The 20,056-nt window shown below is 37.2% G+C and overlaps 1 protein-coding gene across 3 annotated transcripts in view; it reads left to right on the top strand.

Moving 5' to 3' along the window:
• Nucleotides 1–17,030, top strand: part of IQUB (IQ motif and ubiquitin domain containing) — an 81,181-nt gene extending 64,151 nt beyond the window's left edge. For all 3 annotated transcript variants that reach the window (XM_042248759.1, XM_042248760.1, XM_012177058.4), the window contains 3 exons: nt 6,056–6,304; nt 7,572–7,757; nt 13,590–17,030. In XM_042248759.1, the coding sequence (XP_042104693.1) occupies nt 6,056–6,304; nt 7,572–7,757; nt 13,590–13,772 (618 nt within the window). In that variant the 3' untranslated portion in view covers nt 13,773–17,030. The remainder of the gene's footprint in view (nt 1–6,055; nt 6,305–7,571; nt 7,758–13,589) is intronic.
• The last annotated feature ends 3,026 nt before the right edge of the window (nt 17,031–20,056 follow it).

Raw genomic sequence — 20,056 nt, 5'->3', positions numbered from 1 at the left:
AATAGGTATTTGAATTAAATTGCTTTTTCCAACTCCAATATGCTTAGCCGTCTTTGGAGATTTTTCTTTCTAAAAACTTTGCTGTCTTACTTTGCAAGACTATTTAAAACACGTTTAGTAAATTTTTTGAGGTGCTTGTTAAAGAGTTTGAAATATTAATAGTGTTGTTCCAGTGATTATTTTTAGAGTAATAATCTCTAATAATTTAAGAAGCTGACCAAACATCTATTTTGCTTTTAGAAACTTTTAGAAAAAGTAAAAGTGTTTGATTTTTATATTCTTTCTTTTAATGAATTTTTGAAACTTAGTTATATTGCAGGAGAACTTTAAAATGTAACAAAAGTTCAAGAGAAAAGTTGACCATCAAAATATTTATCATTGTTCTGTGTTTCCAAACTACTTTTTAGTCTTCTGTGGACTTATACAATTTTCATATGCTTGCGGTAGTATAATAGAATTCAATGTTCTATACATTCACATAACATTATACCATTTTATTCACTTTTTAAATTTACCTTTGGTAAAATCCAACGTTTTTGATAAGTTTTGACAAATGCAGTGTTGTGTAATCAACAGCCAATAGCACAATCAAGATAAAATAGTCTTTTCACCTCCCTGAAATTCCCTCATTATGCTACTTTATAATCAGTCCTTCCCCTGGATGTCTAACCCTTGGCAAACACTGTTCAGCATTTTATTTCTGTAGTTATACCTAACCCTGTCCTATAAATGGAATCATATGATATGTACAAGCATACCATGTTTTATTGCACTTTGCTTTATTGAACTTTGCAGATGCTATTTTTCTTTCTTTCTTTCTTTTGAATAAATTGAAGATTGTGGCAACCCTTCATTGAGCAAATCTATTGGCACAATTTTTCCAACAGCTTTTGCTCACTTTGTGTCTGTGTCACAGTTTGGTAAATTCTTTGAATGTTTCAGACTTCCTCATGTTTATTATGTTTGTTACAGTGATTTGTGGTCATTGATCTTTGATGTTGCTATTATAATTGTTTTGGGACATCATAAACCTTGCCCATATAAGACAGCAAATTTAATTGCTGTGTGTATTCTGACTGCTCTATCAACTGGTGGTTCTTCCTTCTCTCTTCCTCTCCTCAGTTCAGTTCAGTTCAGTCACTCAGTCATGTCCAACTCTGCAACCACATGAATTGCAGCACACCAGGCCTTCTCCTCAGACAACCCCTATTCCCTCAGACACAACATTATTGAAATTAGGCGAGTTAATAACCTTACAAAAGCCTCTAAGGGTTTAAGTGAAAAGAAGAGTTGCACACCTCTCCCTTTAAATCAAAAGCTGGAAATGATTAAACTTAATGAGAATAGGCCAAAAGCTAAGCCTCTTGCACCAGTTAGCCTACTTGTGAAAGCAAAGGACAAGTTCTTGAAGGAAATTGAAAGTGCTACTCCAGTGAACACATGAGTGATAAGAAATTGAAACAGCCTTATTGCTGGTATGTAGAGAGTTTGAGTCGTCTGGATAGAAGATCAGACTTACCATAAAATTTCCATAAGCCAAAGCTTGGTCCAGAGCAAGGCCCTAATGGTCTTCATTTTCTTGAAGGCTGAGAGAGGTAAGAAAGCTGCAGTAGAAAAGTTTGAAGCTCACAGTGGTTGGTTCATGAGATTTAGGGAAAAGAGCTCTCCATAACATAAACGTAGAAGCAACAAGTTATCCAGAAGATCTTGCCAAGATAATTAATGAAGATGGCTACACTACACAGTAGATTTTTAGTATAGATGAAATGGCCTTATACTGGAAGAAGATGATATCTAGGACTTTCATAGCTAGAGAGAAGTCAAATTCCTAGCTTCAAAGCCTTAAAGGACAGGCTGACTCTCTCAGCTAATGCACCTGGTGACTTTAAGTTTAAACTAGTGCTCATTTACTATTCTGAAAATACTAGGGGCCCTTAAGATTTATTACCAAGCTGTTCTGCTTGTGCTCTGTAAATGGAACAACAGAGTTTATATAACAGCACATCTTTTTCTAACCATGGTTTAGTTAATGTTAATATTTTAAGCACACTGTTGAGACCTACTGCTCAAAAAAATAAAAAGATTCCATTCAAAAGAAAAACAGAAAAGCAACTAGTAGCATACAAGGAAACTCTTAAGACTATCAGCTGACTTTTCAACAGAAACTTTGCAGGCCGGAAAGGATTGGCATAATATAGTCAAAGTGAGAAAAGGGGGGAAAAAAAACCCTACCATCGAAAATATTCTACCTGGCAAGGCTATCATTCAGATTTGAAAGGGAGATAGAGTTTTACTAACAACCAAAGCTTAAATAATTCAGCATCACTAAACCACCTGTATAAGAAATTTTAAAGGACTACTCTAAGCAGAAAAGACTACAGCTAGAAATAAGAAAATTATGAAAGCAAAGATCTTGTTAGTAAAGGCAAACATATAGTAAAGATAGTAGATCAACCACTTAGACAGCTAGTAGGAAGGTTAAAAGACAAAAGTAGTAAAATCATCTATCCACAATAAGTAATTAAAGGATACAAAAAACAAAAGATGTAAACTATAATGTCAGAAATATTAACAATGGCAGTGGTGGCTGGTGGAATAAAAATACAGGGATATTAGAACATGTTTGAACTTAAGGGAACATCAACTTAAAAATAATACATGTTGTTGTATATTAACCTCATGGTAACCACAAGCCAAAAACCTATAATAGATAAACACACAAAAGAGAAAATTCAAACATAATACTAAAGAAAGTAATCAAATCATAAGAGGAAGAGAACAAAAGAAGAAAAGAGCAACAAAAATAATAATAAAAACCATAAACCAACCAGAAGACAATAAGCAAAATGGTTATAAGTGCATCCCTATCAATAATTTCTTTAAATGTAAATGGACTAAATGTTCCAAATAAAAGATATAGAATGGCTGAATGGATAAAAAAATACAAGAGCCATGTATATGTTGCCTACAGGAGACTTTCTTCAGATCTAAAGAAACAGACAGACTGAGAGTGAAGGGATGGAAAAGGGTATTCCATGCAAATGAAAGCAAAAAGAAAACTGGAGTGCATGCTTAGTTGTGCTTATTTGCTCAGTCATGTCTGACTCTTTGTGAATTCCATGGACTGTAGCCCGCCAGGTTCCTCTGTCCATGGGGATTCTCCAGGCAAGAATACTGGAGTGGGTTGCCATGCCCTCCTCCAGGGGATCTTCCCAAACCAGGGATCAAACCCAGGTCTCCTCCATTGCAGATGGATTCTTTAATGTCTGAGCCACCAGGGACAAGATAGAATTTAAAACAAAGATTGTGCTAAGACAAAGAAGGACATTACATAATTATAAAGTGATCAATCCAACAAGAAGATAACAATTGTAAATATATATGTATCAAACCAGGATTAGCTAAATATATAAAGGAAATGCAACAAACATAAAGGAAAAAATTGACAGTAACAATAATAGTAGGGAATTTTAACACCCCACTTCCATCAATGGACAGATCATTGAAACAGAAAGTCGATAAGGAAACAGTGGCCTTAAATGACATTTGAGACCAAATGACCTAATAGATATATGAATATGAAACGTTCCCTCCAAAAGCAGTGAAATACACAATCCTTTCAAGAGCTCATGGAACATTCTCCAGTATAGATCTCATGCTAGGCCACAAAATAAGTCTCAACAAATTTAAGAAGACTGAAATCTATCAATCATCTTTTCAAACCACAATGGTATGAGAATAGAAATCAGCTACAAGAAAAAATAAAAACTGCAAAAAACACAAACATTGGGAGGTTAGGCAATGTGAACTAAATGACCAATGGTTCACTGAATAAATCAAACAGAAAATTCAAAAAATACCTGGTGACAAATAAAAATGAAAAGACAATGATCCAAAATTAATGAGATGCAGTAAAAGCAGTTCTAAGAGGAAAGTTGATAGTGATACAAACCTACTTCAGGAAATAAGAAAAGAATAAGCCACCTAACATTACACCTATGCAAACTAGAAAAAGAAGAACAAACAAAACACAAAATTAGTAGAAGGAAAGAAATAATACAAATCAGAGAAGAAATAAATAAAATAGAGATTAATAATAAATCTAAGAGCTGGTTCTTTGAAAAGATAAACAAAATTGATTAACCTTTAGACAGACTCATCAAGAAAAATAGAGGTACCAAGTCAATAAAATCAGAAATAAAAAAGGAAATAAAGTTACAACCAACACTACAGAAATACAGAGGATTGTAAGAGACTTTACTATGAACAGTTTATATACCAATGAAGTGGACAAACTACAAGAGATAGAGAAAATCTTACAAATATACAGTCTCCCAAGAATGAATCTGGAAGAAATAGAAATAGTGAACAGACCAATTACCAGTAATGAAATTGAATCAATAATCAACAAACAAAAGCTCATGACCAGACTGCTTCACAGGAAATGGTACTAAACATTAAAAGAATAATTAGCATTTATCCTTCCCAAACTACTCCAGAAAGCTGAAGGGGAAAGAATATTTCCAAATTCACTCTTTGAGGCCAGCATCACCATGATACTGAAACAAGGCAAAGACATCACAGAAAATTACACACAGATATCACTCATGAACATACATGCTTAAGTCCTCAACAAAAGATTAGCAAACTGAATTCAACAGCACACTAAAAGGATCATGCACCGTGATCAAGAGAGATATCTCTGGGATGCAGGAATGTTTCAACAGTGTAAATCAGTATCATATACCACATTAACAAATTGAAGAATGAAAATTATATGATCATTTCAATAGATGCAGGAAGAGTTTTGACAGTCTTCAATGTTTATTTGTGATTAAAATTTCTCAACAAAGTGGATATAGGGGGAACACACCAACATAATAAAGGCCATATATGACAAACCTACAGCCAACATAATACTCAATAGTAGAAAGCTGAAAGCATTTCCTCTGTGATCAGGAACAAGAAAAGGATGCCCACTCTTGCCATTTTTATTCACCATGGTATTGGCAGTTCTCACCAAATCATTTTGTCAAATCATTGTGTAGAACATCTGAAACTAACATAATATTGTACATCAACTATATATTTCAATACTTAAAAAATATAATAAATACAAGACCTTCCACCAGAAAAAAATAAGACTCAGATGATAGCATCTTTGAGTAAGAGTACTTTTAATTAATGTATCAGATGAGGTAATATCCAAAACAACTTGTACAACTCAATAGCAAAATAATTTTAATCCAATTTAAAAGTGGGCAAAGGAGCTGAACAAACATTTTCCTGAAGAAAGCATACAAATAGTTAACATATATATGAAGAATTGTCACTCATTATCACTAATCATCAGAGAAATGCAAATCAAAACCACAATGAAATATCACCCCCTCAATGTTGAAATGTCTATTATTAAAATAACAGAAGATAACAAGTATTGGCAAGGATGTGAAAAAAAGGGAATCCTTGTGTACTGTTAGTGGAAATGTAAATTGGTACTGCCATTATGGAGGTTCTTCAAATAGTTCTAGAAACAGAACTACTATATAATGCAGAATTTCAAAGTTTGAACACTGATGAATGAGCCAGCCCAAATTTAGTGTGGAGTTGGAATGAAATGAGAACACTTGTTTTAGTGGGCTTTTATTTATATATGAATTTATCTGTTGCCTGTAAGAAAAATTAATACAGAATACCACCAAAAATCTAAATTCTTCTATAAATAAGTGTCAAAGGACTTTTTTCCTGTTCTTTCTGGAAGGTTTTCTTACTATTGCAACTCAAAGCCTCTAACTACTCATTTTTTTCAGCCAGTTAATTTTCTAGGTGATTTTACCACATGTATCTAAAAGTTGATGAACAATAGATTTTTAACATTTTGACAGAGTGAATGAATATGACTTGAAATTTAAATTTTTCATAGAGTAGAAAGTTAGGGAAAAATATAACTTTAAAATTAACCAACTATTTATCTCATTCTAAGATAAGTTAGCCCTTAACATTTGGCCTGGCTATTAAACTTTTCTTTCTTTGTTTCTTTTTTTTTATTGTTTAGGTCCCGCAGGACCCATTGAAGTTCTATAGGAAAATTTACTTTTGCCACAGTTGCCAGCTCTATTTGCCTTCTGCAGAGTTTCCTGTATCATCCACCTCACACCGCATTTACCAGTGTCGTCAGTGCATTAACCTTGACAATGAGAGTCGAAAACGAGAATCATATTTGAAGTACAAATGTTTACTTCAACGGCTCTACTGTTCAGAAGCTGATTATGAAGATGGTTCTGAAATTGCTTTCCTGATACAGGTATGATGAGTAAATGTTGCCAATCATGGATGAAACCTGTTCATTGATTTTACAGAAAAGATTTCTGCTTTCCCATCCAAACCTTTTAAAATAATGGTTCTTCTTCCTGTGTTTATTCTTTCTGAAGCTTGCCCCTCTGGCAGTCCTAAGTTTATATATGCAGTCCTCTTGATAAAAAGTCATTTCAAGAGCTGTAGCTAATATGGTTTAAATTTTTAAAAAGTTTATAAGCAGTTATTTTATTTCCCCCTTGTTCTCTTTTTTTTTTCACTGAAACGATGTTTTTAATAACACTAAATAAATTGCTTATTCTTTTTCACATCTTAATTTCCTAATTTCTAAAATGGGAATAAAATGATCTGCAAGTAACCCTGAGGATAAGCTGAAAGTTACTAATGAATTTTAGAAAGTACTTAATACCATATAAATATAAGGTAAAATTAGCATGTTGGAAGAAATACACACTGCTTTCTCTGGATGCAGTCATGACTGTGAGACTGGTAACATAGTTTGGGCAGAGTGAGCAGAGATTGGGTTTCCCTGGTAGCTCAGCTGGTAAAGAATCCACCTGTATTGCAAGAGACCCTGGTTCGATTCTCTGGTTGGGAAGATCCCCTGGGGAAAAGATGGGCTATCCACTCTAGTATTCTTGGGCTTCCTTGGTGACTCAGCTGGTAAGGAATCCACCTGCAATGTGGGAGGCCTGTGTTCGACCCCTGGGTTGGGAAGATGCCCTGAAGGAGGGCATGGCAACCTACTCCAGTATTCTTGCCTTGAGAATCCCCATGGACAGAGGATCCTGGTGGGCTACAGTCCATGAAGTCACAAAGAGTCAGACACAACTGAGCAACTAAGCACAGCACGCACACATGGGCACTGAAAGGCTTCCCTGGTGGCTCAGTTGGTAAAGAATCTGCCTACAGTGCAGATCTCCTGCAATGCAGCAGACCCAGGTTTGATCCCTGGATCAGGAAGATCCCCTGAAGAAGGAGATGGTGACCCCCTCCAGTACTGTTGCCTGAAAATTTCCATGGACAGAGGGGCCTGGCGGGCTAAGTCCATGGGGCCCCAAGAGTCGGACATGACTTAGTGATTAAACCACCAGCACCACCATGTGTGCTGAAAACCTCATGAATAATGTTTCCCTTTAAAAAATACACTGAATTTGTTTTCTCAAGGAATATAATAGTCTTAAAGAAATTTTATGGTTATAATAAAATTTTATGTTTAGAATATTTTTATTTTAAAAATATGTTTTGACATGCAGCTACAAGATATTCAGTACCTGACAGAGAATATCTGGGCATCCCAGTCTGTGCTCAGTGCTTGGAAGGATCTCAATGATCTGGTCATGGTCAGATGGGATAAGTCTGTGGAATGGTCTCCCTGGAACTGCATTCTTCTTACCAAAGATGAAGGCGCTATTCATCTCAAACTAAAGAGTATTGAAGAGGTAAGAAAGTCAATCTGTGACCTTAGTTAGATCACTGGAATTATTAGAAGTACCTTGATTGCCTTTTAGGGCTTCCCTGATAGCTTAGCTGTTAAAGAATCCACCCACAATGCAGGAGATCTGGGTTTGATCCCTGGGTTGGGAAGATCCCCTGGAGAAGGGAAAGGCTACCCACTCCAGTATTCTGGCCTGGAGAATTTCATAGACTCTATAGTCCATGGGGTTGCAAAGAGTTGGACATGACTGAGCAACTTTCACTTTCACTTGACTGCCTTTTACTACATTCCATGCATAATTTGAATGGTTTCATTGGATTAAGCAACAGAGAACCCATGGATAACAGCAACAAATACCTGGATGGTATGTATGGCAGAAATTGAAATTTAAAGGAGGTTAAGGCACATAAGGGAAAAGGCAATGGCACCCCACTCCAGTGCTCTTGCCTGGAGAATCCCACGGATGGGGGAGCCTGGTGGGCTGCAGTCCATGGGGTTGCTGGGAGTCAGACATGACTTAGTGATTTCACTTTCACTTTTCACTTTCATGCACTGGAGAAGGAAATGGCAACCCACTCTAGTATTCTTGCCTGGAGAATCCCAGGGACGGGGGAGCCTGGTGGGCTGCCGTCTATGGGGTCTCACAGAGTCGGACACTACTGAAGTGACTTGGCAGCAGCTTGGCAGCAAGGCACATAAGAGATAAAGATAAGACATCCGGAAGTCTTACAAGTACCTCATATGAAACCACTCCCTCCTAATAATAGCAAGTTCAAGCACATTAGTCCCACAGTAAATTTCACAAGAGCCAGGGACACTGTTTAGTTTTTTTGTGTCTATATCTCTAATACTTACAACAGTGTCACAGAGTAGATAATTAATATGTATTTGTTGAATGAATAAATGAATACTATCACCAGATAGGTATTATGGAACCTAGAATCTGTCCTTTGATTATTCTTCACAGGTCTGCCTAAAAGCACACTAACTTCTCAGATAAATTCTGTTCATAATTTTGTGTCCTAAACGGCAGTCCTACCAATGGAGTGTAGTTCTGAGGCTTAATTTTTCATTTTCTTTCAACTAGCTAGAAGTGGGAAAAGTGCTATAAAAATTAAACACCATTTAATTTCAGTAACTTACAAGATGCAATCTGTAAAACATTTTGATGAATAGAATTGAGGGGTCCCTGATGAGTTCTCAGAAAGCTCTGTTTGCACTAAGTAAACCTATGATCCCAACAGCTGATACTGAATCTCTGCTTCCCACTGATTAAATTGCTGTACTTACTCGATACAAGATGTCAGCTAAGGGAAAATAAAGAAATGACTTCAAACATAATAGTCATTTTGAATCATGCTCTTCCCTGTATGTGTTTTTATTGGGGAGGGGGAAGGTGTAAAGAGGAGGAAGTAATTAAATTGTTCGCTTTTTTGAATAATTTTCCAGTAGATGCCAGGATAAGAAAAATTTCACCCTAGGGACTGGAGGAAAGGGTAACAAACTGAAGCCATGTTAAATATTATATTTAGTGAACTAAGCTGCCCCATAAATATTCAATCACTGGAAACCTAGCCAATACTAGCAGAATCATTTCATATAGGAACCATAGTGGAATTGAAATTCATTCCCAAAGGTGATATTCCGCTGCTTCTTCAATTAATGCGCAAACTCCCTTTGTGCATTTAATCAAGTTACTGCAGTATCAAATTAAATGTTTTATTCACATGCATTTCTAATTTCAGGATCTTACTGAATTTCTGTAAATAGAGCTCCATTTACACTAAGTAAGCCTAGTGTAAATAAAGAAGTAACTTCAAACATAATTGTTATTTCAGACAAACTAAATTGCTGTTTTATGGTTTGGGGCTGGTGTAATCTTTTAAGTATTAATATTCATCCTAGTTAAAGAACAGTTTATGTCTTGTGGCAAAGTAAAACATTTCCAGAATTTCCTAAATACACAGAGCTATTTGCTATCAAAGGGCTTCCCAGGTGGCACTAGTGGTAGAGAACCCACCTGCCAGTCCAGGAGACATAGGAGAGGCAGGTTTAATCCCTGGGTTGGGAAAATCCTCTGCAGAAGAAAATGGCAACCCACTCCAGTAATCCTGCCTGGAGAATCCCATGAACAGAGCTTGGTGAGCTACAGTCCATAGGGTCGCAAAGAGTCGGACACTACTGAAGCGACTTAAGACACATTTGCTATCTCATTGAGAAAAAAATTACTTAACAGTTAAAATAATCTTGACTCCTACAGTCAGTCATGACACAAATTGTAGGAAAAGCATGGAAAAAGGTTTCTGTTCTCTGAACTGTATATGAGGTAGTTCAGTTTCTCACAGTGTGTACATTGGCCAAAGTAGGAAAATGGTGGATTTAAAGTCAGAAGATCTGACCTAGTATTTCCCCATCTGTCACTGAGGATCCACAGGACATTAGGACCTGCCTTCTTTGCTTTGTAAAATTTTATAAAAGTTAGCTAAAAACATGAATCTGGTATAGAAGATTAGAGTGCTATGCTTAATCACTCAGTCGGATCTGACTCTTTGTGATCCCATGGACTGTAGCCTGCCAGGTTCCTCTATCCTTGGGATTCTCCAGGCAAGAATGCTGGAGTGGACTGCCATTTCCTCCTCCAGGGGCTTTTCCTAACCCAGGTCTCCCTCACTGCAGGTGGGACTCTTTACTGTCTAAGCCACCAGGCAAGTCACAGAGGGTAAGAGTAGCCTTAGCTTTAATTCTGACTCTATCACTTATGAGTTGCAAGAAGCTGGGCAAGTTTGTTGCTGACTCAATACCCCAGTTTTTTCATATATAACGTAGGGATGATGAATATTGGATATTTTTCCATATTATATTATTCTTTAAGAGTTACTTATTGTTCTTTTTATTGTTTGTAACATAATGTGATATTCTCTTTAATGATTGATTTGGCTTTGTTTATGCACTTTGAAAATCTATAAGGTTCTCTATGTGTATTGTTTAATGTTGTATTAATATTAATATAACATAAATGTGTCAGTACTCCTTGAATGAAATATGGGCTAAGAAGTGTTGGAAGGAGGTTAGATGAGGGTTTTTTTCTTTTTTTTTGTCACACTATGCATCGTGAGATCTTAGTTTCCTCATCAGGGATTGAACCCGGGCCCCCTGCTTTGGGAGCATGGAGTGATAACCATTGGCATGCCAGTGAACTCCCTAGGTGAATTTGTCTGTAGAGAAGCATTTTTTTTTTAATTAAAGTATAGTTGATTTATAACATTATAGTTAGTTTCAAGTATAAAACATGTTTCAATAGTTTTATAGATTATATTCTATTTAAAGTCATTATAAAACAATGGCTATATTTACCTGTGCTGTACAATATATTCTTGTTGCGTATCTATTTATACAAAGTAGTTTGTGTTTCTTAATCCTGTCTTGCCCCGCACCTTCCTTTTTCCCACTGGTAGTCACTAGTTTGTTCTTTGTATCTATGACTTGTTTCTGTTTTGTTTTGGTATGTATATTTGCTTTATTTTTTAGATTGCACATGTAAGTGATAATATAAAGTATTTTCTTTCTCTTTCTGACTTCTTCCTCTAAGCATAATGCTTTCTAGGTCCATCTGTGTTGTTAATTGCAGCTTTTCTTTCTTTTTTAATTGCATATTATTCCATTGTGTATATATGTATATATACCCTGGAGAGGAAACCTTAAAATAAGCCCAGGATACTTCTATGTAATGCTTTCTGTAAGAATGTCGTGTCCTCTGGCTCCTTTTCTCGAGGGCTTTATTTACCTTGACACTGTGGAAGCATCTTTAGGAAGGAGATATCTGGCCTTTCAGAAAACAAATTTTAGGAGGAGGCACAGATAGTCTTTGTGATTTGGTTGAAAAGAGTCAGGTAAAATTAATAAAGAAAATAAATGGTGTTTGTTAATTCAACCAGAATTTGCTTTTGAATCTGAGGGTTACTGTGATGAGTGCTTGGGGAAAAACAGAGAAATCTAATGGACACAATTCTTGATCATCTCAGTTGCATTTGAGCTTAGCTGTAAATAACAAATTAAGCAATTTGCAAGCAAGTTAATTTAACAAATTAACCAAATATGGGGCTGCTTTTCTTATATAAAAGGAATCCAGAGTTTGGCAATGACAGGGTGGTTGTATGGTAGCTCTACAGTGTTCTCAAAAATTCAGGCCCTCTAACTTCTTCCACAGCCATATTTAAACTGGCTTTAATCCTAATGATTGTGTACCCTTAGAGATAGATAGCTACTTTATCTCCTGCATTATACCCAACTCCTAGATACAGCAAAAGCCTAAAGGTACTTGACAGGTGAGGCTTCCCACTCCCAAAGAACGTCCTTGTAAGCTTTATCCAGTGACTTCTTTTTAAAAAATGTACACATATACATATGTGTGTGTATATATATTCACATATATATATTTCTGCCATGTATATATATGTGTGTATGTGTATATATGTGCATATATATATGTATCTACACACATGTACATGAAAGTGAAATTCTCTCAGCCATGTCCGACTCTTTGCAACCCCATGGGCTACACAGTCCATGGAATTCTCTAGGCCAGAATGCTGGAGTGGGTAGCCTTTCCCTTCTCCAGGGGACCTTCCCAACCCAGGGATTGAACCTAGGTCTCCCACATTGCAGGCAGATTCTTTACCAGCTGAGTCACCAGGGAAGCCCAAGAATACTGGAGTGGGTAGCCTCTCCTTTCTCCTGTGGCTCTTCCCGACCCAGGAATCCAACCTGGGTCTCCTGCATTGCAAGCAGATTCTTTACCAACTGAGCTCTCAAGGAATGTCAGAAACTTGTCATATGATCAACCCTAGCTATAATAAAGGCTAAGAAAGCTAAGCATGTCACAGAATACACAATCGGGCCCATGTGTAAAATCAGGCCTCTAAATATGAACGGAAGAGAGAATGAATATTGGGTTGGCAACTTGGCAGTGTGCCCCTTTTATTAGAAAACAGATGTTTTCTTTGTCTGTAGTGTGGCAAAGCTACCTGACAGAGAAAGTTCAAAGTGCTGTTACAGCTGTGGAGAGACAGGAAGTGTAAATATTAGTTAATAACAAAGAAAAATGGAAATGCACAAAAATTTGTTAGAGGCAGGAAGATTATTTTCTGTTTAGAAGACAGAAGAGAAATAGTTCAGACACATCTGTGGGTAGTAAAAAGAGTGACAAAAAAGAAGTTTACATGGTCACAGCACCATTGTTTATTTATTTAATTTTAATTTTATTATTGGAGAATAATTGCTTTACAATGTTGAATTAGTTTCTGCTGTACATTGTGATCTTTATTTTGAACTCTGGAGATATAGGGAGAAGGACTAATTTTAGAAAAAACTTCAAGTTGGTAATTGTATCAGTATTGAAATAGATTTAAAGAGAACCAAGGTGACAAGAGCATTCACACAAAAATATTGATTGACTGTTTACCTAAGGTGCCCAGAGACACATGTATGAAAAAGACCCAGTTTGAATCTCTAAGGAGTCTTCTTTGTTATCATGGAAGAGACTTGCAAGTAGATAGTGAAGTCCAAGGCAGAATGAATTAAAAATTACATTAAAAAATACATGAAAGTGCTTGCAGGTATGGAAGAAGGAGGGGTTTGTTTGGACTCAGGTCAGAGAGAAAATCTAGAAAGACTTCCAGGTTTAAGTATTGAAAGCTGAGCCCTGTAAAATGATGGACAAAGTGAGGGGAAAAAAAGTTTAAGAACTGACAAGCAAAGGCACTGAGGCATAAAAGTGTTTTTGTTTGGCAAGATTTATCTATGACATTTAATACAATCTGACTTTTTGTCTTTTCAGGGATATGAACCCTTGTTTATTCACAAGATCAAACACAAACACTTCCTGGCTAAGAACTATTTTTCTCAAATTCCGCTACTGGCTTCATTTTTACTTGATGATGGTGAAGTAGAGGAAATCAGAAAGAAGCATCAGTCAGAACCAACAACTAAGATTTTAGAAGTCCACAGGCCTGGTCCTTAGAAGATCCAGGACTCTGTTTGATGATCAGAATATTTGTCGACAGCTAATAGAGTAATACAGAGGTCACACACTACAGAAGTAGAATTTTATCCTTTTACTGATTTTAATTGTTATACTGTCATAACATGTTTTATGGAGAAAACATCCCCATTGCTTTATTGTTAGATAGTGTGAAATTTAAATATAATTTTGTTACTGAAATTAACATTTCAAAGAGAACATTTTATTTTTACTTTTTCTACATTAATTTATTTAAAATTTCATGTACATCATATTAGAGGTAAAATCAATATACAAACAATCAGAGAAGGGCAAGTAGAGTACTGTGAGCATTCCTCTGTTGCCCTGGAGTAAGGCTTCTGACTATATAGCACTTGCTCACAGTGATGGGAGAATGAATGGTGGAGCACAACTGAGGTGGGGGAGCAACCAGAGCTGTTGGATCATACATGAAAAAGGGCAGCACCTCAATTTAGGGCTAGGAAAATAACCACAAAGAGTGAAAAAGATAGGCTCAACAGCAGAGAGACTTTCCTTAATAAAGTCAGGTCTTCTGGTAAATTCTTTTCCATCTCGCTAAAACTACAGCTCTCTTTTTATATAAATGTCCAAATATCCATAGCAGAAGGGGCAGGAGATGGTGTCAGGCTGGAGGGCAGTCAACAGGGAAGAAGTTCAGTTGTGGCCTGCTATTACCGAACCCTGGCCTCAGGATACCTGAAAGCAACTAGCTAAGAAGTTAATTCCCATGCCTTTGAAGTAAAGTATCTGCATTCTATCTGCATTCCTCTAGTTTATTACCTGATGAGCATGCCTCCCCTAGCCCACTAACAAATGAAAACCCACAGAAGGGGTTTCCTTCCCTCCTTACACGACTGAAGCGACTTAGCAGCAGCAGCAGCAGGAAGACTATATTATATGGATAAAGGCCTAAACCACAGAACAGAACAAAATGTTATATCCCAGTGTCACAAAAACAAGCTGATAGGGAAAGGAGAGTCACCATATACACAAAGATTCAAAAATCAAAGAGATCCTTTTGAGGAGTGAAAATACGTATTTATTTAACAAATCTCTTAACTATGTTAAGGACATTTAATAGCATTTTTCATCCTTTGGAAAAATACTAGGAAAAATTACTATTACTTAAATAATTACAATAAATAAATAGATACAATAAAATAGTTGCTGAATCACAAAAACACACAGATGGCAATGGAGAACAGATCTGGTACTTGAAAGCTAAAACTAACACGGAGATTGGGTGATTTAGCATAAGATAGTCCCCTGGAATTCAGAGGAAAATTCCGAGAAATGAGGTAAATGAGCAAAACAATAAGTTTAACAGATTTCTTTTTTTGTCCACCCTAGAAATAGCATAAGCCTAAAATGGAGTATAGAAGGAGAAACAACGAAGATTTAAAACCGATTTCCCTAACTAAAAAGACATATATCCTTAGCGGTATAAAGTGTCTACCAAGAACTGGGAAAATTAATGTAGAGACACACATAGACACAACTTCATGACATTTCTGGATTTCAAAAATTTTGGACAAATTCCAAACATTCAAGTTGGAGAGGAAAAACCACAGACACACACACAAAGTCAGTAACAATAACATTAGATTTATCTTCCCCAGTGCTAAATGCCAGAAGGTAAAGGAGGAACATTTCTGTTGAAGAATTTTGAATTTTGAGTGTAAAAAAATGAGTTGAGAGTTTTACTTTCAGGCAATTTTTTTTTGGGGGGGGTGGGGGATGAAAACAACAGGAAGACATTGTTAGGCAAGAGGCATGTCATCACTCTGTGTGGACTCATTCTGTACTCCAGCTGACCTTGACACTGTGGAGGAATGACTTGGGCATGATAGTCTGTATGAGAATTGGCGGTGAGCACCAAAATTTCAAGATTCTTTCTAAAGGATCATCACTTGAATGGTTATGGAACAATGTAATGAACACAAATAATTTTTCAAAAAAGTCTCCACTGCAAAAAACAAAAATCTGAATCAGAAACACAAAAATAACCTGAGTGTTCTAACTAAATTCTGTTGTAGGAAGATCCAGGGGGGTAAAGTGTTCCAGATCTTTTCAAGGGGAGATGAGCAAATGGATAAGTATGTAGGAAAGAAGATACTCAAATATGTAGTTAAAAAATTTAAAGGCAACTCCTATCTGAATGAAGATGGAATTATAAACCCCACATTTCTAGAGAAACGAGGGAACAGCAGCAAACAGAACTATTGTGAAATAAAGAGGTTTTGTGTGTATGCTTGTCTTTTAGGTTAAGAGGAAGGAGGTATACATGAGAGAAAAACAAGATTAAAAATATCGCAGTGCACACATTTGAGTGGGTTAAAATTCTAGTAAAGGACAGTTATTCTCATGTGGCTTCAAAGGAGTGAATTATGTGTGCCAGATATTTATCCCCAATAAAATGACATTTAAGGGTACTTAGCAACACTATTCTAAAGGAGATCAGCCCTGGGTGTTCTTTGGAAGGAATGATGCTAAAACTGAAACTCCAGTACTTTGGCCACCTCATGCGAAGAGTCGACTCATTGGAAAAGACTCTGATGCTGGGAGGGATTGGGGGCAGGAGGAGAAGGGGACAACAGAGGATGAGATGGCTGGATGGCATCACTGACTCGATGGACGTGAGTCTGAGTGAACTCCGGGAGATGGTGATGGACAGGGAGGCCTGGCGTGCTGCGATTCATGGGGTTGCAGAGAGTTGGACACAACTGAGCGACTGAACTCAACTCAACTGAGCAACACTATATCAGTCATATGGAAATAGACACCTCCTATAACTCCAAAATAATTGGCAATATTCATTTCAAGGATAAAATTGAGAACAAAAATAACAGAGCAAAAGAAGTTACTTAATTTTGGTAAATTGTTTTTCAGAATATAAATTAATAATCTGTACATTAGGTATGAAAGTAGGTTTAAAACAAAAAGTCAGTTGGGAAACAATTCTCCACAGGTTTTTTAATGTTTCTGCATGTCTTTTGAGTAGAAGTACTTAGTTCTTTTTTTCCAAGGATATTTGTAAAACAAGCAGTCTTAAAAGACAGAGGTAGTGTTTACTGTTCACTGTAAAAGACTCAGCATCTCTTAGCCTGCATTCTCAGCCTGTAAAGCAGCTCACTGTGTGCTGCTGAGGGAATGTGTCACCCTGAGGGAATTAGGGCAAAATGCTGAGATTCTGGCTGCTGTTGTTTCTGTGAACAATAAATTGTGCTTTATCTCTGACCCAGGAGTTTCATGTCTTCTATCGTTTATGAATTTGCAGCACCAAACTTGTTAGCTTGCAGTTAGTGTAACATTTCAGATACTTCACAGTTCTTGACTCAGAAAACCTTCAAAATGAAAAAAGAGAGAAATGAGTCATTTCCTTCTCCAATGCATGAAAGTGAAGAGTGAAAGTGAAGTTGCTCAGTCGTGTTCAACTCTTAGCGACGCATGGACTGCGGCCCACCAGGCTCCTCCGTCCATGGGATTTTCCAGGCAAGAGTGCTGGAGTGGGGTGTCATTGCCTTCTCCGGAAATGAGTCAAGAAGTAGAAAATACTGTTTTTCTTGTCTTTCCAGGAACACTGGGTGGGTGATGGCAATTCTCTAACCATTTGAAGTGAGGCAGGATTATGTAACAATGCTTTTGCTTTATGTAATTTAGGTAGATTATCTCATGTCACTTTTGAGCAATGATGGAAGGAAAGATTCTGATTCTACGAGATATTCTTCTTCTAATATATATAAAAATAATGAATACTCCCCACCTCATGAGACCAGCGTATCCCTGAAACCAAAATTGGACAAGGATAATACAAAAAAGAAAACGATAGGCCAATTTCACTTTGAATATAGATGCAAAAATCCTAAACAAAACATTAACAAACCAAATCCAAAAATGTATTAGAAGGTAATAGTATTTGGTTTCCCTGGATAGTCTTCATGTGCCTCTTCAGCTCTTCCTTCCTTCCTTCCCTTCTCAGTTTTGTGCCGTCGGAGGCTGATCTTTACGCACTGCCTCAATGAGTGCATCATATCACTTAGTAGGATTTGGTCAATAGGAAGCATCAGAAGGAAGTTTGGGGTCTGAGAGAAAGAGGTTGGGATATTTATTCCCCTGGTTTTTGGTCAGTTGTTGGCAAGTGACTTCTTTTATCGGCCCGAGATGCCAGCTCTGGTTGGATGGCCAACCCTCCTATTCTACAACTCTCTTTGAGTTCTGGGGATCATTCCTTCTTTTTACTTCTTCAGCTTATGGATCATAATGATGTTCTTTTGTAGCTAGCTTAAGGTGCTTCACTTTTTTTATTTCCTTAAACCATGTCATCTTTGTAAATAGTCCTTTTATTAAGTACTTCTTCGATTAGCCAGTTTGAGTCTGCCAACAGGTTCCTTCTAGACCCTGAACAAAACAGAAATTGGTACCAGTTGTAGTCCCAGCAAATGGATTTTAAAATGTAATCCTAGGTGTGGGCCGCTCACAGTTTTGAGGAGCAGGAAGGTACCCTCCATCCAGGAAATGGTACACTAGTAATATGTGGAATATATAGAATATGCATACTATAAAGCTGAGAACCAAAAATTTGGTGCTTTTAAACTGTGGTGTTGGAGAAGACTCTTAAGAGTCCCTTGGACTGCAAGGAGATCCAACCAGTCCTGAATATTCATTGGAAGGACTGAGGCTGAAGCCGAAACTCCATTACTTTGGCCACCTGATGCAAAGGACTAACTCATTTGAAAAGACCCTGATGCTGGGAAAGATTGAAGGTGGGAGAATAAGGGAATGACAGAGGATGAGATGGTTGGATGACATCACTGACTCAATGGACATGGAGTTTGAGTAAACTCCAGAAGTTGGAGATGGACAGGGAGGCCTGGCATGCTGCAGTCCATGGGGTCGCAAATAGTTGGACATGATTGAGCGACTGAATTGAACTGAATATGCAGAGTGCAATAACATCATGATTTCTCAGTGCATCACCAGTGGAGGAATGGAATGGGGTGAAGATGGAAGATAAGCTTAGGGAGGTCAAAGGGCTGAGGCAATTAGTTTGATGACAAAGATTGTGTCATAAGATGGTCTTTCTTACGCTAGAGGGAATCCATAAAGAAAAAGATATATTGAAAATCTTCAATGTCCAACACAGACCCAGACAGAAATTTGGAAAGCCCTTAAGAAAACTCTAAAGAAATTATCTCCTGTATATAGAGGGAAGAAATGGCTAAGGATTAAGTCTGGAACCTGATTGTAAGGTGTGTAGAGTTGTCACAGATGTGCACCTAGGTTAGATTTCCTGCTAAGGTAAGTATACTAGTGAGGAAGAAAAAGGTATGGTCTGGTATGAGTTAGCCTGTACTGTATACCGAAAGAGTTGCAGGATTATGTAAATTCTTACTTAGAGCCAGGGGAGTCCACACAAGAATTTTTGTAAGGGTATGAGCTTGAAAAGGGTAAAACACAAGATAGTATCAAGCCAAATTGAAGTTCTTGCCTAGAATTCAGGATTTAATGTGTTGGCTTGAAGCCATGAGAATTGCTGGATATGTTACCTGGAGGCTAAACGCAAAAGTAGCCTATATCAGTGAGTTTGAAATGCCTGAACTTCACTGGAAAACATTACTCAGGAAATTGAGTTGTCGCAGTGTTATGTGCAGCTTTCTTAGACACTTCTTAAAGGTGTCTACACTGCACAAAAAGAGGATCTTCACCAAGGCTTTAAGAAATACGAGCATAAATGGATTACTAGCATCCTTGAAAAATTTGTGGTGGTTGTTCCATGAAAACTGGAGATGACTGTGGTGGCTGCAGTGATATCTGACAGCCTGATTTAAAGGGAATAATGCAATCCTCAGTGCTAGAAGCCAGGTTGAAACTTAACCATCAGGAAACTTGTGGGCAGAGTTATAATAAGAACCCTAGGGGCAGAGTCCCTGCAAGGATTTATAACAATGGTTAATTGGTAATCAGATCCACAGGCATGAAATGGACAGCTGTATTATTGAATAGTTTCTTAGGGAGTCTGTAACAAATTACCATAAATTAGGTGGTTTAAAGCAACAGGGATTTCTTCTCTCATAGTTCTGGAGGCCAGAGGCCTGAAATCAAGGTGTGAGCTGAGCCTCTTTCCCCCTCTGTGTCCTATGGGAGAATTCCTCTGGCTTCTGCTGGCTCCAGGCGTTCTTTCCAGGCTGTTTAGACCACATCACTCCAGTTTATACCTCTGTTGTCACCTCGTCTTCTCCTCTTTGTGTGTCTGTGTCTTCTCT

The sequence above is a fragment of the Ovis aries genome, chromosome 4 (assembly GCF_016772045.2).
Source record: "Ovis aries strain OAR_USU_Benz2616 breed Rambouillet chromosome 4, ARS-UI_Ramb_v3.0, whole genome shotgun sequence".
In the NCBI taxonomy this organism is placed as follows: domain Eukaryota; kingdom Metazoa; phylum Chordata; class Mammalia; order Artiodactyla; family Bovidae; genus Ovis; species Ovis aries.
Note: the sequence above shows the minus strand (reverse complement) of the source record. Positions and strands in the feature narration are given on the sequence as shown.